The 16,676-nt window shown below is 38.0% G+C and overlaps 1 protein-coding gene across 2 annotated transcripts in view; it reads left to right on the top strand.

Annotated features, from left to right (window-relative positions):
• Positions 1 to 5,256: 5,256 nt before the first annotated feature.
• LOC129782793 (uncharacterized) overlaps positions 5,257 to 16,676 on the top strand; it is a 31,426-nt gene continuing 20,006 nt past the window's right edge. The window contains exons 1-2 of one of the 2 annotated variants that reach the window (XM_055791613.1): positions 5,257 to 5,372; positions 5,465 to 5,612. In XM_055791613.1, coding sequence (XP_055647588.1) covers positions 5,513 to 5,612 — 100 coding nt within the window. In that variant the 5' untranslated portion in view covers positions 5,257 to 5,372; positions 5,465 to 5,512. Of the gene's footprint in view, positions 5,373 to 5,402; positions 5,613 to 16,676 lie in introns of those variants that run through there. The other variant, XM_055791612.1, reaches the window with a different exon arrangement.

The following is a 16,676-nucleotide window of genomic DNA, read 5'->3' as shown; positions in this document are numbered from 1 at the left end:
TTTACAGGTTTTATCTGGGACTGTTTCCCTTGTCTATTAATGAGCATGGCTAATTACAATATTTTTGTACTGAAAAGCTGGACATCTGTGCATACCCCTGGTGCACCTAGCTGTCTTCTGAAGTACTGAAGTAATCTAGAAAGCTGGTTACACAGGCTCGGGGCATCTTTTTGAGTTTTCGGCTTTTTCTTAGTAAAGAAAATAGCTCAACAACATGTACTGCAGGCCTATAAGGGTAGGAATTAGTGTGTTTCAAATATTTAGTAAGACACTTTTCTATGTCAACTCTTTTCTTTGGTATGCTTTCTCAATAATTGGACTATTATTCCGTTTTCGTCACAGTAGGTTTTCACCTCTTTTTTTTATTGTATTGTCTTTCAGGCCTGTGTTCCTACTTTCAGAGTGATCTGTCATGAAGCCATTGTTACAGCTCATTGCAGGAGCTGTTGGTGTTTGCTTTTCTTCCTTCTAAACGGGTGGAGAGATGTTGACTCATTGGCTTTCTGTAGCTGGAGTGAGTCACCATCTGAGCTAGAGGGCTTCTTTGTACAAAATGCTTACACTTTAAAAAAGCAATGTAATTGGAGGGAACTTTAGTGTTTATTGTCAAGTTTTTAACTGTGACTCCATCATTTGTTTCATAAAGTTATAACAGTTTGTGTACTGTCTGTTGTTGACCTGTTACTGTTTATTCAGAAGTGACAAAACATGTAGCTACTGCTGTAATATAGATGAGACAAAAAGTAATATTTCTTCTTTACTTTTATACTCAATGTCTAATCTCTCAGAGTATCACTATTTTGACACAATAGTCAACATAACATGGAATACAGTTGCTGCCTAGAGAAACGGAAATGTTCAGTAAAAATAGAAAAGAAAAGACGTCACTTTTGGTAAACTGTCAGATTTGGCCTTGCCAAATATTTCTCTTGAGACTGCTGATAACAGCTCAAGTGAGCAGTTGAAGTTTCTGCAAGCAATTCATCCTACACAAGATGTCAGCAAAATGAGGCAGGAGTTTTACAGGTTGAAAGATCAGCAGCCCTTACATCTATTTCAGAGGCTGATGCCTCCCCTGATGTAGCTCTGTGTTTGTTCTACCTGGGATGCTGTAAAAAAGACTTAAATTTGGGGGTATTTGAGCAAGGACCATTCTACCCACATTCAGCCAAGGAACCCCATTTTATAGGTGGCCTTCAGATTACCTATGAGATAAACATTGAGTGGAAAATGATGCTAACAAATTGCACTGTTATGAAATAGCATTATCTTGCAGGAGCTTTAAAATGTACTAAGTCAGTCAATAAATCATAAACCAGAGCTCTGCCTATTTTCCACGACAGTCATACATTTTGAGTCAGCTGATAGCAAGCCAGAGCCACCTGGAATCTGCCTTTCACCTTTTGCACCTTGTGACTTCATTTATCTTTGGTAGCTTTTATCCACATCCTACAAAACTGAGGAGAAACACATTACTTCATTTCCTTAGATAGCCAGGTCCTTCAGGGTAACTAGCTGTACTCAGATTTCAAGTACAGAGACAAGAGACAGTGATATAGATGATATAGACCTAAGAGCATGTAATGCCACCGCTGTATGAGATACAACAGTCCTACCAAAGACAATAATACTTCCAGCAAGATGTTCCAGAGCAAACCAAGTACTTCTTCCACTAACACATATTTACTAATTCCTGTTTTAGGAAGCCTATCTCAGGCACATTATTCAGAAAAACATTTTTTCTCCTTACTGAAGTATAGTGCCTGCTCAGATCTTCATCTCTTCCTGTCACATTACAACAAATTAGATTTCAATTCCAGTCGAAACAGCTATGCTATCAGTTCATCTGTACCTAATCTTCATGATTCTAGATGGTCTGTCTAGAGCTGGGTTGTAATCACCAGTATCCCCGTGAACCTGTACCATGGGCTGGGTGGCACAGAACTTCAAATCTAGACACACAACTTCTTTTTTAGTTTCATGCTTTAAGAAAAAAAAAAATGTTCATAAAACATGTAATCAAAACTGTGTAATATCTTTTATGCCTTCTCTGTTAAAGGATTTATTTTCATTAATGTGTTATTTCCCATTCAGGTTCTGCTTCAGCTGCAGACCTCCTTGAAAGCTTGCAAATAGGGAAAAGATTGGACAGCATGCATTTGTGTCTTGATACTAAGTCAAAATAGTTCATAAATATTTTTAAGGAATTTTATAACTGGGTTTAATTGTATTTGGCTTTGCACCACACTAAATATTTATCATTCACCTCTCTCATCGTGGATTGGCCAATATTTTGTTAGTGCCTCATGAAATACTAAATTGGCATTGATCCTCTGGGAACAGGAGCTACATGTTTTAATCAAACATGCACTTGCTTCTATAATTAGCTCTAAAATTTAATATTCGCTTAGTTGCAGTAAATACCTTTCTGTAGCTCTATAGATTTCTAGATGTATAAAGGGATTTTCTGAGTCTCATGGTAAACCAAAGCTTGGCTATCCAGAAGATACAAAATGTGAGTGAACTGGCCCCTACATAAAGAAATAAAAATAGAATGCTGTACTAGAAACAGGCAGAAGAGTTTTGTGTGAAGTCATGTCAAAATGCTATAATTTTAGGAACTAGAAATCCCATTCAGCTGAACTGAGCTCGTTTTGTCACTCATTTTAATGGAGCTAGGAATGCATCTCAAGGATGCAGAATGAGAAATGCTGCCAGAATCTTTTTCAACTTGCCAGACTGCCTTCTGTGCATAAGCCCTGACTCTGCTATGGTTGTGTGCCAAAGTAATTTATATGAGGAAAATCTGGACCTTCTAGGAAGCCTCTAGGAAAAAAGCTTTGAAAACCCTGGTTTACACAAATTCTGCCCCAAATCACAGTAGAGCAAAACAGACCTCTAAAATGACAAGATTGTGACAAAAACAGTAAATCATTGGGAAAGGTATAACTCAGTGCATATGCAGAGGATAAGACAAAGAAATAGGAATGCACAGGCTTTTTACAGACTTATGTAGTATAATGCTAATTAGAGGGTGTATATTATAACAGAAGTGGCATTCAACACAAATAACAGAGCTTTACTTTAAACAAGTGAACAATTTATGGCTGTTGTAGAAAGGTTAATGCCTTTAATGGAGAAAAGTCTTTTGAACATTGAGAAACAAAAACCAAACCAAACCCAAAACAGGAGAGCTGGTGCTGTGTCACAACTGAGCTTCAGAGGAGTGGAAGATGACTGCTGTTCTTGTGTCTTGTAAAACAAAAGTTTTACTCTGGACTGGGCTGTTTTGAGGCTGTTGCTGCTTGGAAAGAAGTACTACGTAGAGCACAATGGATGACGTGGTGCAAGTCATAGTTATTCATGACAAATTTTAAAGGGTTTAAGCTTGTTTCAAAGAGAAGAAACTTCAAGGCATGTTTGTATTTGTTGTAATTTGTCCCATTATAGATCTTCCTAAAGGTACATAACTCAGAGCTTGATTTGCATCTGAGTTTCCTCAAAAGGGAAAGGAACAGATGTGACATTTCAAATGTGTCCCAATTCTATACTACAGTAAATTATCTATCTCTGGAACTGCTACAAGGTTTTCAAGAGAATCACAGTGATTTGGAATATACAAAGAGGAACATGAGATTCCTGGCCCTAGAAATTTACCTTTTCATAATTATGCATGAAATATTATTGATAACAAAATACCAGAGGCCAGAATGCAATAGTGAGTCTCAAGATGATGGTGATTTAAGAAAAAGATGTATATGTAATTGATTACTAAACGGATTTTTGAAGAATGCTTTAAGTAAAAATGTAAAGAAGATTTGTCAGGTAAAGATTCTTCCTAACATAACAGTAGCAAGAACACCAGCCAAAACAAAAGTACGGAAAAGAAAGATCTGAAGATGTCTGTGGCACAGCCAACCTGTTTTATTGTTTGTTTAATAGCTAGCACAGTCAGGTCCTAGCTCAGTACTGGGGCTACTGCACACCCCATAAAAGACTAAGTAAAGCAAGAAACATTATGGTGAATATTAAAAAATTAAAGTAGAAACCTAAAGTAACATAATTAAATATGACTTGGAGTCAGGACTTTTTCTGTTTTGCCAGTTTCTTTTTTTTAGCAGTAGTTGCAGTGCTAATTCTATGCCATACATCTTTTTATTGTTATTTAAAAAAAATCTGGAAACAGAAATTGTCAAAAATGGTTTTATTTTTATAAGGTGGGAATTTTTTACAATCAGACACCCTCAGTGGTTCAGGTGGTTGCTTTTCTCTTCATTTTTTCTCCTTTTCCATTCTTTCTTTTTTTTCCTCTGTAGCAAGAGGCAAAAGGGGGAGGAAGGGGGGATGGACAAACATGGACACAACACAAAAGTCCACTGGTTCTTTTTTTTTCTGTGAAAAGAAAAATCACAAAAAAAAATTATTTTATATAAGAAGGTAGTCTTTCAGAGAAGCCTTTTATCTTGGTCCCATATCATGCTATAATTTTCACATCCTGCTGAAACTATAACATATTCAAAATAGAACACTAAAGAAACTAATCATACAAATTAATAGGTTGTGGATTATCTGAAAGAAGATTCCCAGTGATGCTTCTGCTATAAACCCACACTGGAACTGCTTGTTGAGTTAGTAATAACAAAAGTTTTCCTTTTGTACTATAATCTATAGGCAAGTACCTGGTTTTAATCCTTTTTGACATGAGGGTGGGGTGCAGAACAATACAAGTGAAGTAGAAATCCTGAGCCACTGGCCTCACCTGACTAAGGTGGTTCGCACTAGCCTGCGAAGAGTTTATTCTGTATTTGCTCTTGCAACTGCTGAGCAGTACTTTCCTCTCCCAGTTCCTGTTCCTGTATTGTTCATATTAATATAGAAATATATCACAAGTTCTGTGCCTGGAGTTATACCAAGAGAACAGTGTATTTGATCTACAGTTCAAAAGTACCTGCTTGTCTCATTACCTGAGACCAGTCTCAGCATAATGATGTTGGCAATGTCTTTTTTCTACCTTTAATTAGTAGAGAAGAGAAATGGCAATACGCTTCCATGAAGCAGTCCTCCAAAGCAGGGCAAACTTTGCTTTAATGTAAAAGGAGTTTCACCTGGAAGCATTTAATAACTCTGTTTATGTGAAATCAGGGCTGAAGTTGCATAAAACATCCTTTATCTTTACCAGTTTTACCACTACTGGAAATGTAGCAAGAGTATCATATTTCACATTCTTTCAGCTGAAACAAGGAAGTGTGGATATCTGTAAAATATTCTAATTAAACCCTTTTAACCCTGTGAACATTTGTGTTTTCAAGCGTACTTCAGCCTGTATTTTTTTCACTTGCACTGAAGTCTTCTGCAGCTGTGAGTTTCATCCTGTAAGTTTTGGTCTCCTGGCAAAACAGACATTGCTAGCTGCAGGAAACAGTGAGAAAAACCTGATATTTATCCCCCATTTTACTTTCTGCAGGTATCTGGTTGCCTAGTGAAGGTCTTTTGTTTTAAAGATTAAATATTTATGTACACAGTGTGGGAGGCTGTCAGAAAATACCAGAAGTTAACTCTCAACTCTATGGGAACACTGGCCCTGAGAAACAGACTGGTTACAATGGATGAAGGTAATTTTTTGGACATAACGTTTGTTTAGAAAAAAAATATGTAATTGTTCATGTATGTTATATTACAGAACACAGTTGTTGAGCGTGGAAGAGTGGAGCCAAACTGCTATTATATTAAACAAGCTGCATAAAAAGTGTGACGAGGATAACAATCTATTTTTAAGCTTCTTAATTGTAAACAAAAGTCAAGGAAAGAAACACACTAATATGAATGACATGCTAAAAAAGCTAAGTTGTTTACATGGCAGAAAGATCCACAAGTGAATGAGTATAGTTTTGAATACAGCTAATTATTTTTCAAAGCTCTCTTGCTGACCTAGGAAAACATATGTTCAAATGTTAGTGACTAGTTGGAAAGCTGCATACCAATATTTAGAAAAGCGTGATAAATGAAGGTCTTCTAAATAAAGCCACTCTAGGATTTACAAATATTTTGTGAATTTTTAGAAAAACAGGATTGAGTTTCCACAGCTCAACAAGTCATTATTATTTCAGCCACAGCAAGTGACCATGTGTGCTCATGTTTATGTACTTTGTCTCCCTTTAGGGATGTAATTTCAAGAAATGCAATGTTAGAAAATAAACAAGAAAGATTGTACAAGGGAATGGTCAAAGGGCTGATCAAAATGGCTTCTGGTGAAAGACTGGAAAGTGGGTTTGGTGGTCTAATAATGTAAGAACCTTTAAATTCTTTCTCAGAAGACTGTGTTCAGAAGTCTTCAAAAGTCTTCAATTTGGTTATAGGACAAGAAGGAACGAACTTAAATTTAAGAGGAGAGAGTTTCCATTGAATTTCAAGCAAAAAACACTGTATCTAAAAGAGCATTTAACAAGATATTTGATAAGTGAAAAAAAATGGGTTAAGTAGTTAGTGCTTTCTTTTCTATTATATATTTTATTTAGGAATATTTTTTGAAAGATTAGACCTTTTCTCAAGATCTCCTGTCCCTGGTGCTTATTTCTTCCCTGAAATCTTAACTCCTGAAAAAAAGAATTTACAAGGCAAATAATTTTACCAGAGCATTCTGCCTCAAAGAAGAGAAAATAAGGCCACAACAAAAGAATAAAATTGTATATTGCCTAACTTTGTGGGTTTCCTACTAAATTTTCTACAGAAATAAAATATATCCTAACAGTGACATCTTAAAATTGTCATTAAATTGCACCTGTACTTTTAAAATATTTTTTGTTGTACAGAATACCTCTTATGAGCTACTACTGTGAGTGTTCAAACTTCATTTTTTCTGATATACACCCTAAGGTGGCCATATCTGGGGGCTAGCAGGTAACCAAGGTTAAGCTTCAAAAATTAAAATATTCAGCGTCTACAGTCATTTTTAGTTTGAGACCTTTATTGCATATGCATTTAGGGGTTTAGATAAATGAAAGCAGAAGGCCAGATTCTGTGAGTGCTCTTCAAGGGTGTGTAATTAAAGAATAAATGAACAGTTATGCAAAGTCGATACTAAAAGAGGGGTGGTTTGCCTTGCCCCACCTTAGGGAGCAGGCAGCTGAAAAGCTGTGTGAGGGAAAGATGAGGAGGATTTGTGGCTTTTTCTATGCAACTTGCAGATCCTGCCCATAAATCATGAGGGAGCAGTCTGCTCTTACCTAATATTAATGAATATATTTGAACCCTTTCCACACATATTAGTAAAAGTGATTTTTTTCTCAGATGTCATATACACTTCTCTAGCATTATGCTTAAAATTGAAATACATTAGTAAAGATTAAAATTAAAGGATCAGCCATGGCTGATTTAGAGATGAATAGCACTCAGTGTGGCACTGTGATCTACTTTTCTCAGGCAGTTGACTAATGAATAACCAAATGTTGGGAATACAATGAAATATCAAGTTGATATGAATGGATTAGCTATGTTTATAAATAAACATACAAATGCACAATATTTTCCAAGGACTGTTAAATTTGCATTCTCATCTTTGCTCCAGTATCTCTGCAGCTTATAGTAGGAAACGTGTGCCTTTACTTTGATTTTCAAGAGGAAAATAATGATAGCATCAACAAAACACAGCAAGACAAAGCCTTACTGTCTGTAGTAACAAGCTGTAATATTAACCGTTGACATCAAAGTTTTTTCCAAATTGACAACTTACTAGTTGATAACTTCTGTATATGCTCTTCGTCATGCCTGTGCACTATATTAGGATAATTAAGGATTTTTAAATTTAAAAGGAGAAGTCAACTTACTGACTGTGCAACCTCCTCTCAAACCAGAAGTTAATAACAAGTTAAATGACATCATTGATTGTCAACTCTGTTAGGCAATGCTATTGGGCAAGGCTATTTCTTAAGGCAGTGTAATCTGAGAATGTTAGAGAAAAAAATGTGGTTTGACCAGAATGAATACGCAGAAAAAGTTTGCATAATGTATTTTCATCTGGAAAAAATCTGAGCTGTAGCCTTTGACAATGTAAACTAACCTCTACTTGTAAAACACTGTCAGAGTTCATTGTTAAGCTAGATTCAGAGGATGAGATCGAGTTATAAAAGATATCCCTCTCAGAGGATGAACCTTCCTATTAACAATACAAAGGCTGAATTCATATAACAGCAATCATTGCTATAAATGCAAGCTTAAATATAATAGAAAAAGCTGATATCCATGTGATGCAGTGCTCAATGAGAAGGAAGGATCAGACTACTTAAAGACCATCTGGCCTGTAGGTAAATAGGAAAGGCAGCTACTATTCCATTCACAAATAAAAGAGGCCCCAAAATGCCCATTTCCAACCACTCAGCTACACTGAATATTACAACCACATTTTGTTACTTGACTGCTTGTATGAGTGATCAGCAGCAGCAATAAAAATTACAATTTCCACGTTTTTTGTAAGCAACAAAGACAAACAGTGTGGTCTTGACTGTCAGTGCCCATTTGTTCACAGCATTGGGAGAGCAGTTATTCTATATCCACATCAAGTTTTGTGCTATTTATTTTCCACATAATAAAGGTCAAAATACTCTGTACATCTGCCCAAGTCAAAGAAGCAGTCACCTTCTCTTTCACTATGTTTCTTCTATTGAAACATACTTCAAGGACACTCTCACCAGACTATAAAAGTCTTCTCACTGCCTTTCCTTGTCTTGCATCAGAGCACAGAGGTTAGGACAAGCTCCATTCAGCCCATTGATACTTTTATTAGAAAGTCTAGTGTATACACTTGCGTTATGAAGAGTATTGAATAGCAGAGTATGCATATCACTAGAACAGTCCTGTAACAAGGAGCAATCAAGAAGCTTACTTCCAGGCAGCCCTCTATACAAAGTTATTAAAAGAGCATTAGTTATATATATGTTATATATTAGTTATATATATGATATATATTTTTCTGTCTTTGCAGACAACAACTGCTACCTCCCTATAAATGAGGGCTTAAAATTAGAGGTATTACTCACAACACAGGAGTGGTGCCCAGACCAAGCACTACATTAAATTGCCCCAACAGCTTACAGATTACAAATTTCAATAAATTCCTGTTCTGGCAAGGTTTGAGAAATTGCTGTGAATGCTGAAAGTCACTCCACTGTTTTGCCATTTTGATGGAAATTGCAGTGTTCTATACCTTGACATACAATGAGTCGTGGAATAAGACACATAATGATTGTTAAATACTATTAATGAGAAACAGATGCAAAGATAGTCTTGCTTCTTCATCTTCTTTTTGAGCCATACCCCTGAAATGTCTATGTCTTGCATAGAGAAATTAGTCTGTGTTGGGTTTATCATGCTCATATAGTGAGATGCACGAATATTTAACTGTGTGTACTACTGATTTAAAAACTATACTTGCTGAGTCAAGGAAAGATGTCATACAAACCTGGCTGATTTCTCCATCCCTTAACAGCATCCTTTCTTTGTAGTCTGAAGCACATCTCAGTAGAATAATATGTTCCTTGTGTTCCAGCTGTTCCCAGCCCTGTAATATGCTTGCAAAACTTGCAATTTGAATGAATTGCGTATCTGATGATTTACTGAGACTCTCAGAGCCCCATTATCACAGCTGGTCTGGACTGGGTCTAAGTGTAACCAGAAGCCAAGGAAAACTAATTTGAGATCACAGGACTGTTTTGGGCTGTTGCGCTGTATCTTACATGACACTTCGCACACAACATTGGTATTGCAGTTAGCATTAAAGTACCAAGATTCATTAGAATTTGCTGTCCAGGGAAGCTCCAGAGGAAAAACCCTATAAATCTGTGAGATGACCCTTAATCCATAATATCCTAAGAATTTCTGTAGTGGTTTTTTTTTTTCATCTGAAAGGCATTAAATTAATTAATGCTGTAGGATGGCAATACTCTCTGTAAAACATCCCACACTGTGAACTGATTACCGAGACATTATATTAAAACTGGTCCAAAGGTATAAAAGCTTTATGTGCTTACAACACTCACTTTTTCTTGACCATATGCAGAACATGAACACACTCTGTCAGAATAAAATGACTGATTTTAATCTATCTCTATGGAGCTTTTCTTTACATAAGTTACTTTAAATACTAGAGGGTGTCTCTTTCTCCTTTTACTATAATGTATGATAAATAGGAGTGCCTGGTGATCTTTGTTTAATTCTTACATGCATTGCTTTCTGTATCATGCATAATAACAATGTATTTTTTTGGTTTGTTTTATTTTTTAAACAAAAATCTCCACTAAACACTGGAATAAGAACTACTTTTTCATAATATGTGATGTGGTGGGTTTTTTTTCTGTTCCTATTGGTTTTGGTGTTTGGGGTTTTTTTGGGGGGGGAGTGGGGAGTATTTTTACTTAGGCCAGTATTCCTATTCTGAAGAAAGTATTCCACTGTCATCACAATCCTGGTTCCGGAAGAAGAATAATTCTGTTTCTCCTACTGCTAAAAGACAAAACAAAACAGGTAATGTTAGCTTATTTTATTGGCAAATATTTGCACACACAAAATGGAGAGAAAACTATTGAAAAGGTGTAGAACACCACTCTAATGGAGGTGTGGGATTTTGTCAATCATCCACCAAGCTTTTTAAGCAATAGGGTATAACTACTTGAAGATTTATAGATGAGAAAAAGATGTCAAACTGTGCCACTTGGCTGATGATCTGATTCACTCCTTTCAGCTGCTGAACTGTAGTGTCTGTTTGCTCTAGTTGCAGGTATAACACATGTGGAACTGGGAGCATCATCTTAAACTAGATTGGAAACTCTTGAAAGGCCACAAAAATGGGACTGCGGATTTGAGTTCTCTTGTCCCTTAAAATGGAGGTAGTGTGACTGAGCCAACAGCACATACCTGAATTTTGGAACATTATTGATACCAGTCTAGCTTTTTTTTAAAGCTAATCTATTCTATCCTAGTTTAAGTTCAGGGGGGCAAACAAATTCTCAACCATTCTCTTTTTATATTTTTATGTGGGTTGAGAGTACAAAAAGAGCATTTGAAAGAGTAGATTCTAAATGTGTCGTACCAATAGTTAGTTTCAGACATGACCTCAGAAAGACACTGACTGGAACATTGGCATTGTGATAGACCAAGTATCTTTGAAGTTGAAAGACTAATGGAGTAACTTGTCTTTCCATCCAGGGCTTTAGCATATACTACAATAGTCCCTGGCTGGCCCAATTATTTTCATATGCCAGCTAATCCTTTGTGTATTATGGTCAGACAATTGTGTGTTAGTAGTCACAGTGCTGCTTGAGTGGAAAATTATGACACTGTATGAAACAGTATCTGTTTCAGTGACTGAATGCTCAACTTGCTGCAACTAGCCAGCCTAGGTGGGTCCCTAGGTAGTTTTGGGACAGAACATGATGACTATACCTGCCACCTATGTGAACATCAATAATAACATCTCAGCAACCTTAAAACCATAAATAACACACCTGTTAAACACGTCTCCACCTTACCCCAAGGTTAGAGACCGAACAATTCAGTGACTCCAGCTGTAGAAAAGTGACTGATCTATAAGGTTCAGAATAGCTTGAAAAGGGAGGTGTCATACCTCTTTTAACTAACCATACCACCATTTCAAAAACTAGAACAGAAACATTTTCATGGAGCTTTGCAATTTTGTAACTCCATGAATCTAAACTTCATTACCTAGTAGTAAAGAAATAATCCATGCATTGCTTTTCTTTTTCTTTTCCAAAGATGAAAAGAGCAAGACAAAAGAGGGGTTTTTACATCTTGAACTGATACCACATTCAGTAGAAGTAACGAATACAATCCTCTTTGCTTTGTGGTTAGCAAATTTCATAACTCAAGAAATAACTACCCATAGACTTTGAAGGATTTACGAAGTCAGCTGTGTAAGAATCTTAGAGATGAGATGCCAGGAGGTGACTACATTAATTCAGTTCATGCTATGAGAACTGAAGTTACTCAGGATATTGACTGCTAAACTTTTAATTTTTTTAGCAAATTCAAGTAACACCTCCCAATGATTCAGGATCAGGGACCAAAGATATTTTGCTACTGCTTTACTGTTGGGTTTTTTTCCTGTCATTTAGATACAATCACATTAGGCTATTGGAACAGTGATGTGTGTTATTCTGCTTACTTCTGATATCTGATCTAGAGTGAAATCAGGAAAAAAACTGTGCAATTAGAACTGACTCTTCTGACAAAATTTGCTAGAAATTTGTACAAGAAATATACTAGAAAATGTACAAAGAGAGTGTCAGTTTATCAAAATCAGCATCTTGCGTGGGGATACTGGCATGTTAAACACGTAAGAGAGTTCAGGGTGGACCTAGAACAGAAATTATCAGCACCAGAGAGATATCTGCTCCAAAATGTGCATTACTCAGAAATTTAAGGCAAGCATTTGTGTTCTCATTCCACTGGAGATTAGGAATTTGAATATCAGGCATTAGCACACTTGTAGGAAAGCTCAGCCCTAAGGCACCCCTTTCTGCAACGCTTATGCTAAAATTTCCCATGCTGTGCTGCTTACCCATGAGCTGATTTCCTTATTGCGATGCAGCACAGGTCTGTCTATGAAATCTTGTGAAGCTATAATGCAAGATGTGCATAGGCCTGAGGCAGGTTCTTATGACTGCTGCTCATAAGAATGTAATGTAATGTCATGTCAAGAATGTAATATGGGGCAACCACACCACACAAAGTTTGAGTTGCCAGTGCTCTTTGTTTACTGCTTGCGATCAGCAAAAATACAAAAACTTCAACTACATGAGGAATGCCTGTGTGAATGTTGCCTCAAATTACAACAAGTTTTACCCCAAGGAAACCGCAGACCTCCCTAGCTTTATATACACTGTTCAACCCCTAGACTTCTATGCTTTTAAATCAAAGTTTGTTTCAGTGATGAAGTTAGCATGCAGCATTCCTGGGCATGAAGCTCCCATTTCACAAGGTCTGATCCTGTGAAATGTCTATTACTATTGAGATCCTGAGCATAACAGCATTTTGAGGGGATTGCTCTGATGTGCCTGTAATTACATCAGAACTGGTCATGTTATCCTACCCCTTTTCCATTCAGTGAACTCACAGATGAACCTGGAGTTAAATGTAAAGACTGGACTACCATCCACCACTGTTTTTCTTAAACTCTGTAAATATATTACATAATTCAATAGGCAATGGAATGAGAACTTTTGTCATAGGCTAATTTTTCCTGACTAGAGAAGAAAAAATTTCCCAGAAAATAAAACTTAATACAAAGATATGCCCATAAGTTAAGTTGGTGGTGATGGCAAGTTTCTCAAAAGCTAACGAGATTATTTTACTGTGGCCAAATAATATCATATTAATTATTGTAACTGGACTTCGTGACCAACTTATAATAAATACTTAGTTTTGACATTTATCGTACAGGAAAAAATAAATTTATGAAATAATTAATCTTAACAGATATCACTTTTCTGGAAAGAAGCTAGGTTCTTCACATTATTATCCTTGATCTTCAAATGAAAAATGTAGATGTTAAATATACAGGTTTTATGTGCATTTATGCATTATCCAGGTTGTACTTTTGATACAATGAAAAGACTACATTTTTTCTTTTGTGTTTCATTTGGACTGATTCTATTATCTTAGAATTCCTACAGGACACACAGTTTTGAGGTTTAAATTTGTATATTTTCTCTAATAGCTGAGTACTGCTGTATGGTTGCTCCTGGCAAAAAAAAATAATGCTGGGTGTTAGTCAATATGAAATTAAAAGTCTGTAGCAAAACTCTACTGTTTCCTGTAATTCTATATTAAAAATACCATTCCTTTTCTCTAAGAAGAGCAATTAGACACAACTTAATTGTCATAAATTGTCTTTTCCTTTTGGTAGAATATTCCTGTAACCACAATAGAAGCATTTATACCTTTCAATTAAGTTACTACTAGGGATGCAAAATGTGTAATATTTCATGACTGCAAAGAAAAACAAGTGCCAAACCAGTTGCCTTTGCTCTGAGATCCTCTGAAACTTTCTCTTTATGTAACAGAGAACACAGCACATCTGCTTTGTCTTTTGTCTCATCTTTTTTCAGGAGGTATTAGTTATGAGGAAAGAGGAAATTGAGACTGCAGTGCAATGACATTTTTTATGTTTTACTTTGTTTTGATCACTTAAAAATGCAAATTCTAATATGCAAATTCTTTTACAGAATAGCAAAAATGTGTCCTTAGAATGCACTATAATTATAATATTTTAATAATGATATAATAGAATAATTTTCTTCCATGCTAGCATACTTTGTTGTGTTAATTTTTTTAGGGGAAAAATTCTCTGGCAAAACAAAATATAAATGTTATGAGACTTTGGAGTTATATCTGCCAAAATAGATAGTCCTCTTCCATCTTGTCTGCCTGTTTTGAGCAGTATTATGAAGATAAGTCTCTTTCTGTCCATCTGTCAGAATTGCAACTGGCCGCTTCTATAAAAAGAAAATAACTCCCTGTCACAAAGCAACATCTGCTAATGCAAGGCATAAAATAGAAATCACTACAGCAAAAAGTAGCTAAATGGTGAAACATGCGGGATGTGATAAAGCTACAAGACAGACCTCAGAATTTATACTTGTTAGAGGAGTAAAATTTATTGAAGTTGGCATGAAGTAGCACAGAAGTAACATGATATGGAATCAGCAATTTCCAACTACAACTGTATCTGAAGTGCACTGTTAATTCTTAAACTTAAGTATCAGCAGGGAGTAGTCTAGATATAAATGAAGCATGCTATAAAACAGGAGACAAACTGCTCCTATTTTAAATTGTGATTTTTAATTTAAAATACATACATATATATATATATATCCCTTTGTGCATCCCAGGCATCAGTTTTAAAGTATAAATTAAGATTTCATCTCAACCAAGAAGATATATTTCTCAGAACAGCCTGACCTCTAGGTCCCCTAACCACCCCAGTAGAGATGTAGCCACAGACAGTTGTTCACTTTCCTTCCTGCGTGTTACGCATGATTATCTGCATCAAGGTTGTTTGATCACGTTTTCCATGCAGACTGCACAAGATGCATGTTTATGCTTCAGTGTGAGGATTATGAATGTAAGGACATTTCATGTTTCTCATCAAATGTTTATCAGTTGTATATACACAAGGGACAACACAGCAAACACGTGAGAGAATGAATGACAACAGTACTGTGTGCTACATTTCCATGGATGGAAGACAAATGAAGTTTCTATGTTGACAGAGGAACTAAAATTTTACATGAAAATTAAAACTTTTCTGTAAAACTCATACCCCTTTTAATTTCAAAAATAGTCTTGGACATGGAAACAGTCTACCAGGGAGTTAATCCTGAAAAGCAATAATTGATCAAGATCCATTTTTGGAAGTGAGCGTGACATGAAAATTAATCACAGAATCATAGAATGGTTTGGGTTGGAAGGGACCAGTGAATATCACCTAGTCCAACCCCCCCTGCCATGAGGAATTCTTTTTAAAACTTTTTAATAGAAAACAGATCTATTCTGGTTGTACCCCAAGGAATCTGTTTGGAAAGTCTTTCCTTTTACACCTTAAATAATGCTAGGCAAAAGTAATTTGCTCATCCTCATCCCTGGACAGGTGATGGAACAGCTCATCCTGGAGGTCTTCTTGAAGCATGTGGAGGAAAAGAAGGTCATCAGGAATGGTCAACATGGTTTCACCAAGGGGAAACCACACCTGACCAACCTGATAGCCTTCTGTGCTGGAACGCCTGGCCGGGTGGATGAGGGGAGAGCAGTGGGTGTTGTCTGCCCTGCCCTCAGCAAGGCTCTTGCCCCTGTCTCCCACAGCCGCCCCAGGTGAGCGCAGGCCGGGTGGGCTGGGCGCGTGGGCAGGGAGGTGGGCTGAGACCTGGCTGATGGCAGAGCCCAGAGGGCTGTGACCAGCGGCGCAGCCCAGCTGGGGGCCCGCAGCCAGCGCTGTGCCCCGGGGCTCAGCACCGGGTCCCATCCTGCTCAGCCCACCCCCCAGCGCCCTGGGTGAAGGGGCAGAGCGTGCCCGCAGCGAGTTTGCTGGTGGTACAGCGCTGGGAGGGCGGCTGATACCCCGGGGGCTGCGCTGCCGTTCGGCGGGGCCCGGGCAGGCTGGGCAGTGGGGCAGGGGGGGGCGTCATGAAGCTCAGCAAAGGCAGGGGTAGGGTCCTGCGCCGGGGGGGAGCGACCCCACGCACCAGCACAGGCTGGGGCTGACCTGCTGGCAGGCAGCTCTGCGGGGAAGGGCCTGGGAGGCCTGGAGGACACCGAGTGGCCCGTGGGCCAGCAGTGTGCCCTGGTGGGCAAGAAGGCCGCTGCCAGCGTGGGCTGCATCAGGAGGAGCGTGGCCAGCGGGTGCGGGGGGTGTCCTGCCCCTCTGCTCTGCCCTGCTGAGGCCGCACCTGGAGTGCTGCGCCCAGCGCTGGGCTCCCCAGTTCAGGAGAGACAGGGAGCGACTGGAGAGGGGCCAGCGGGGGGCTGCCAAGGGGGTGAGGGGGCTGGAGCATCTCCCTCATGAGGGAAGGCCGAGAGAGATGGGCCGGTGCAGCCTGGAGAAGGCTGAGAGGGGATCTCATCGTGCATACAGGTATCTTCAGGCTGAGTGTCAGGGGGACGGGGCCAGG

This window comes from Falco peregrinus, chromosome Z, assembly GCF_023634155.1.
Source record: "Falco peregrinus isolate bFalPer1 chromosome Z, bFalPer1.pri, whole genome shotgun sequence".
Lineage (NCBI taxonomy): Eukaryota > Metazoa > Chordata > Aves > Falconiformes > Falconidae > Falco > Falco peregrinus.
Note: the sequence above shows the minus strand (reverse complement) of the source record. Positions and strands in the feature narration are given on the sequence as shown.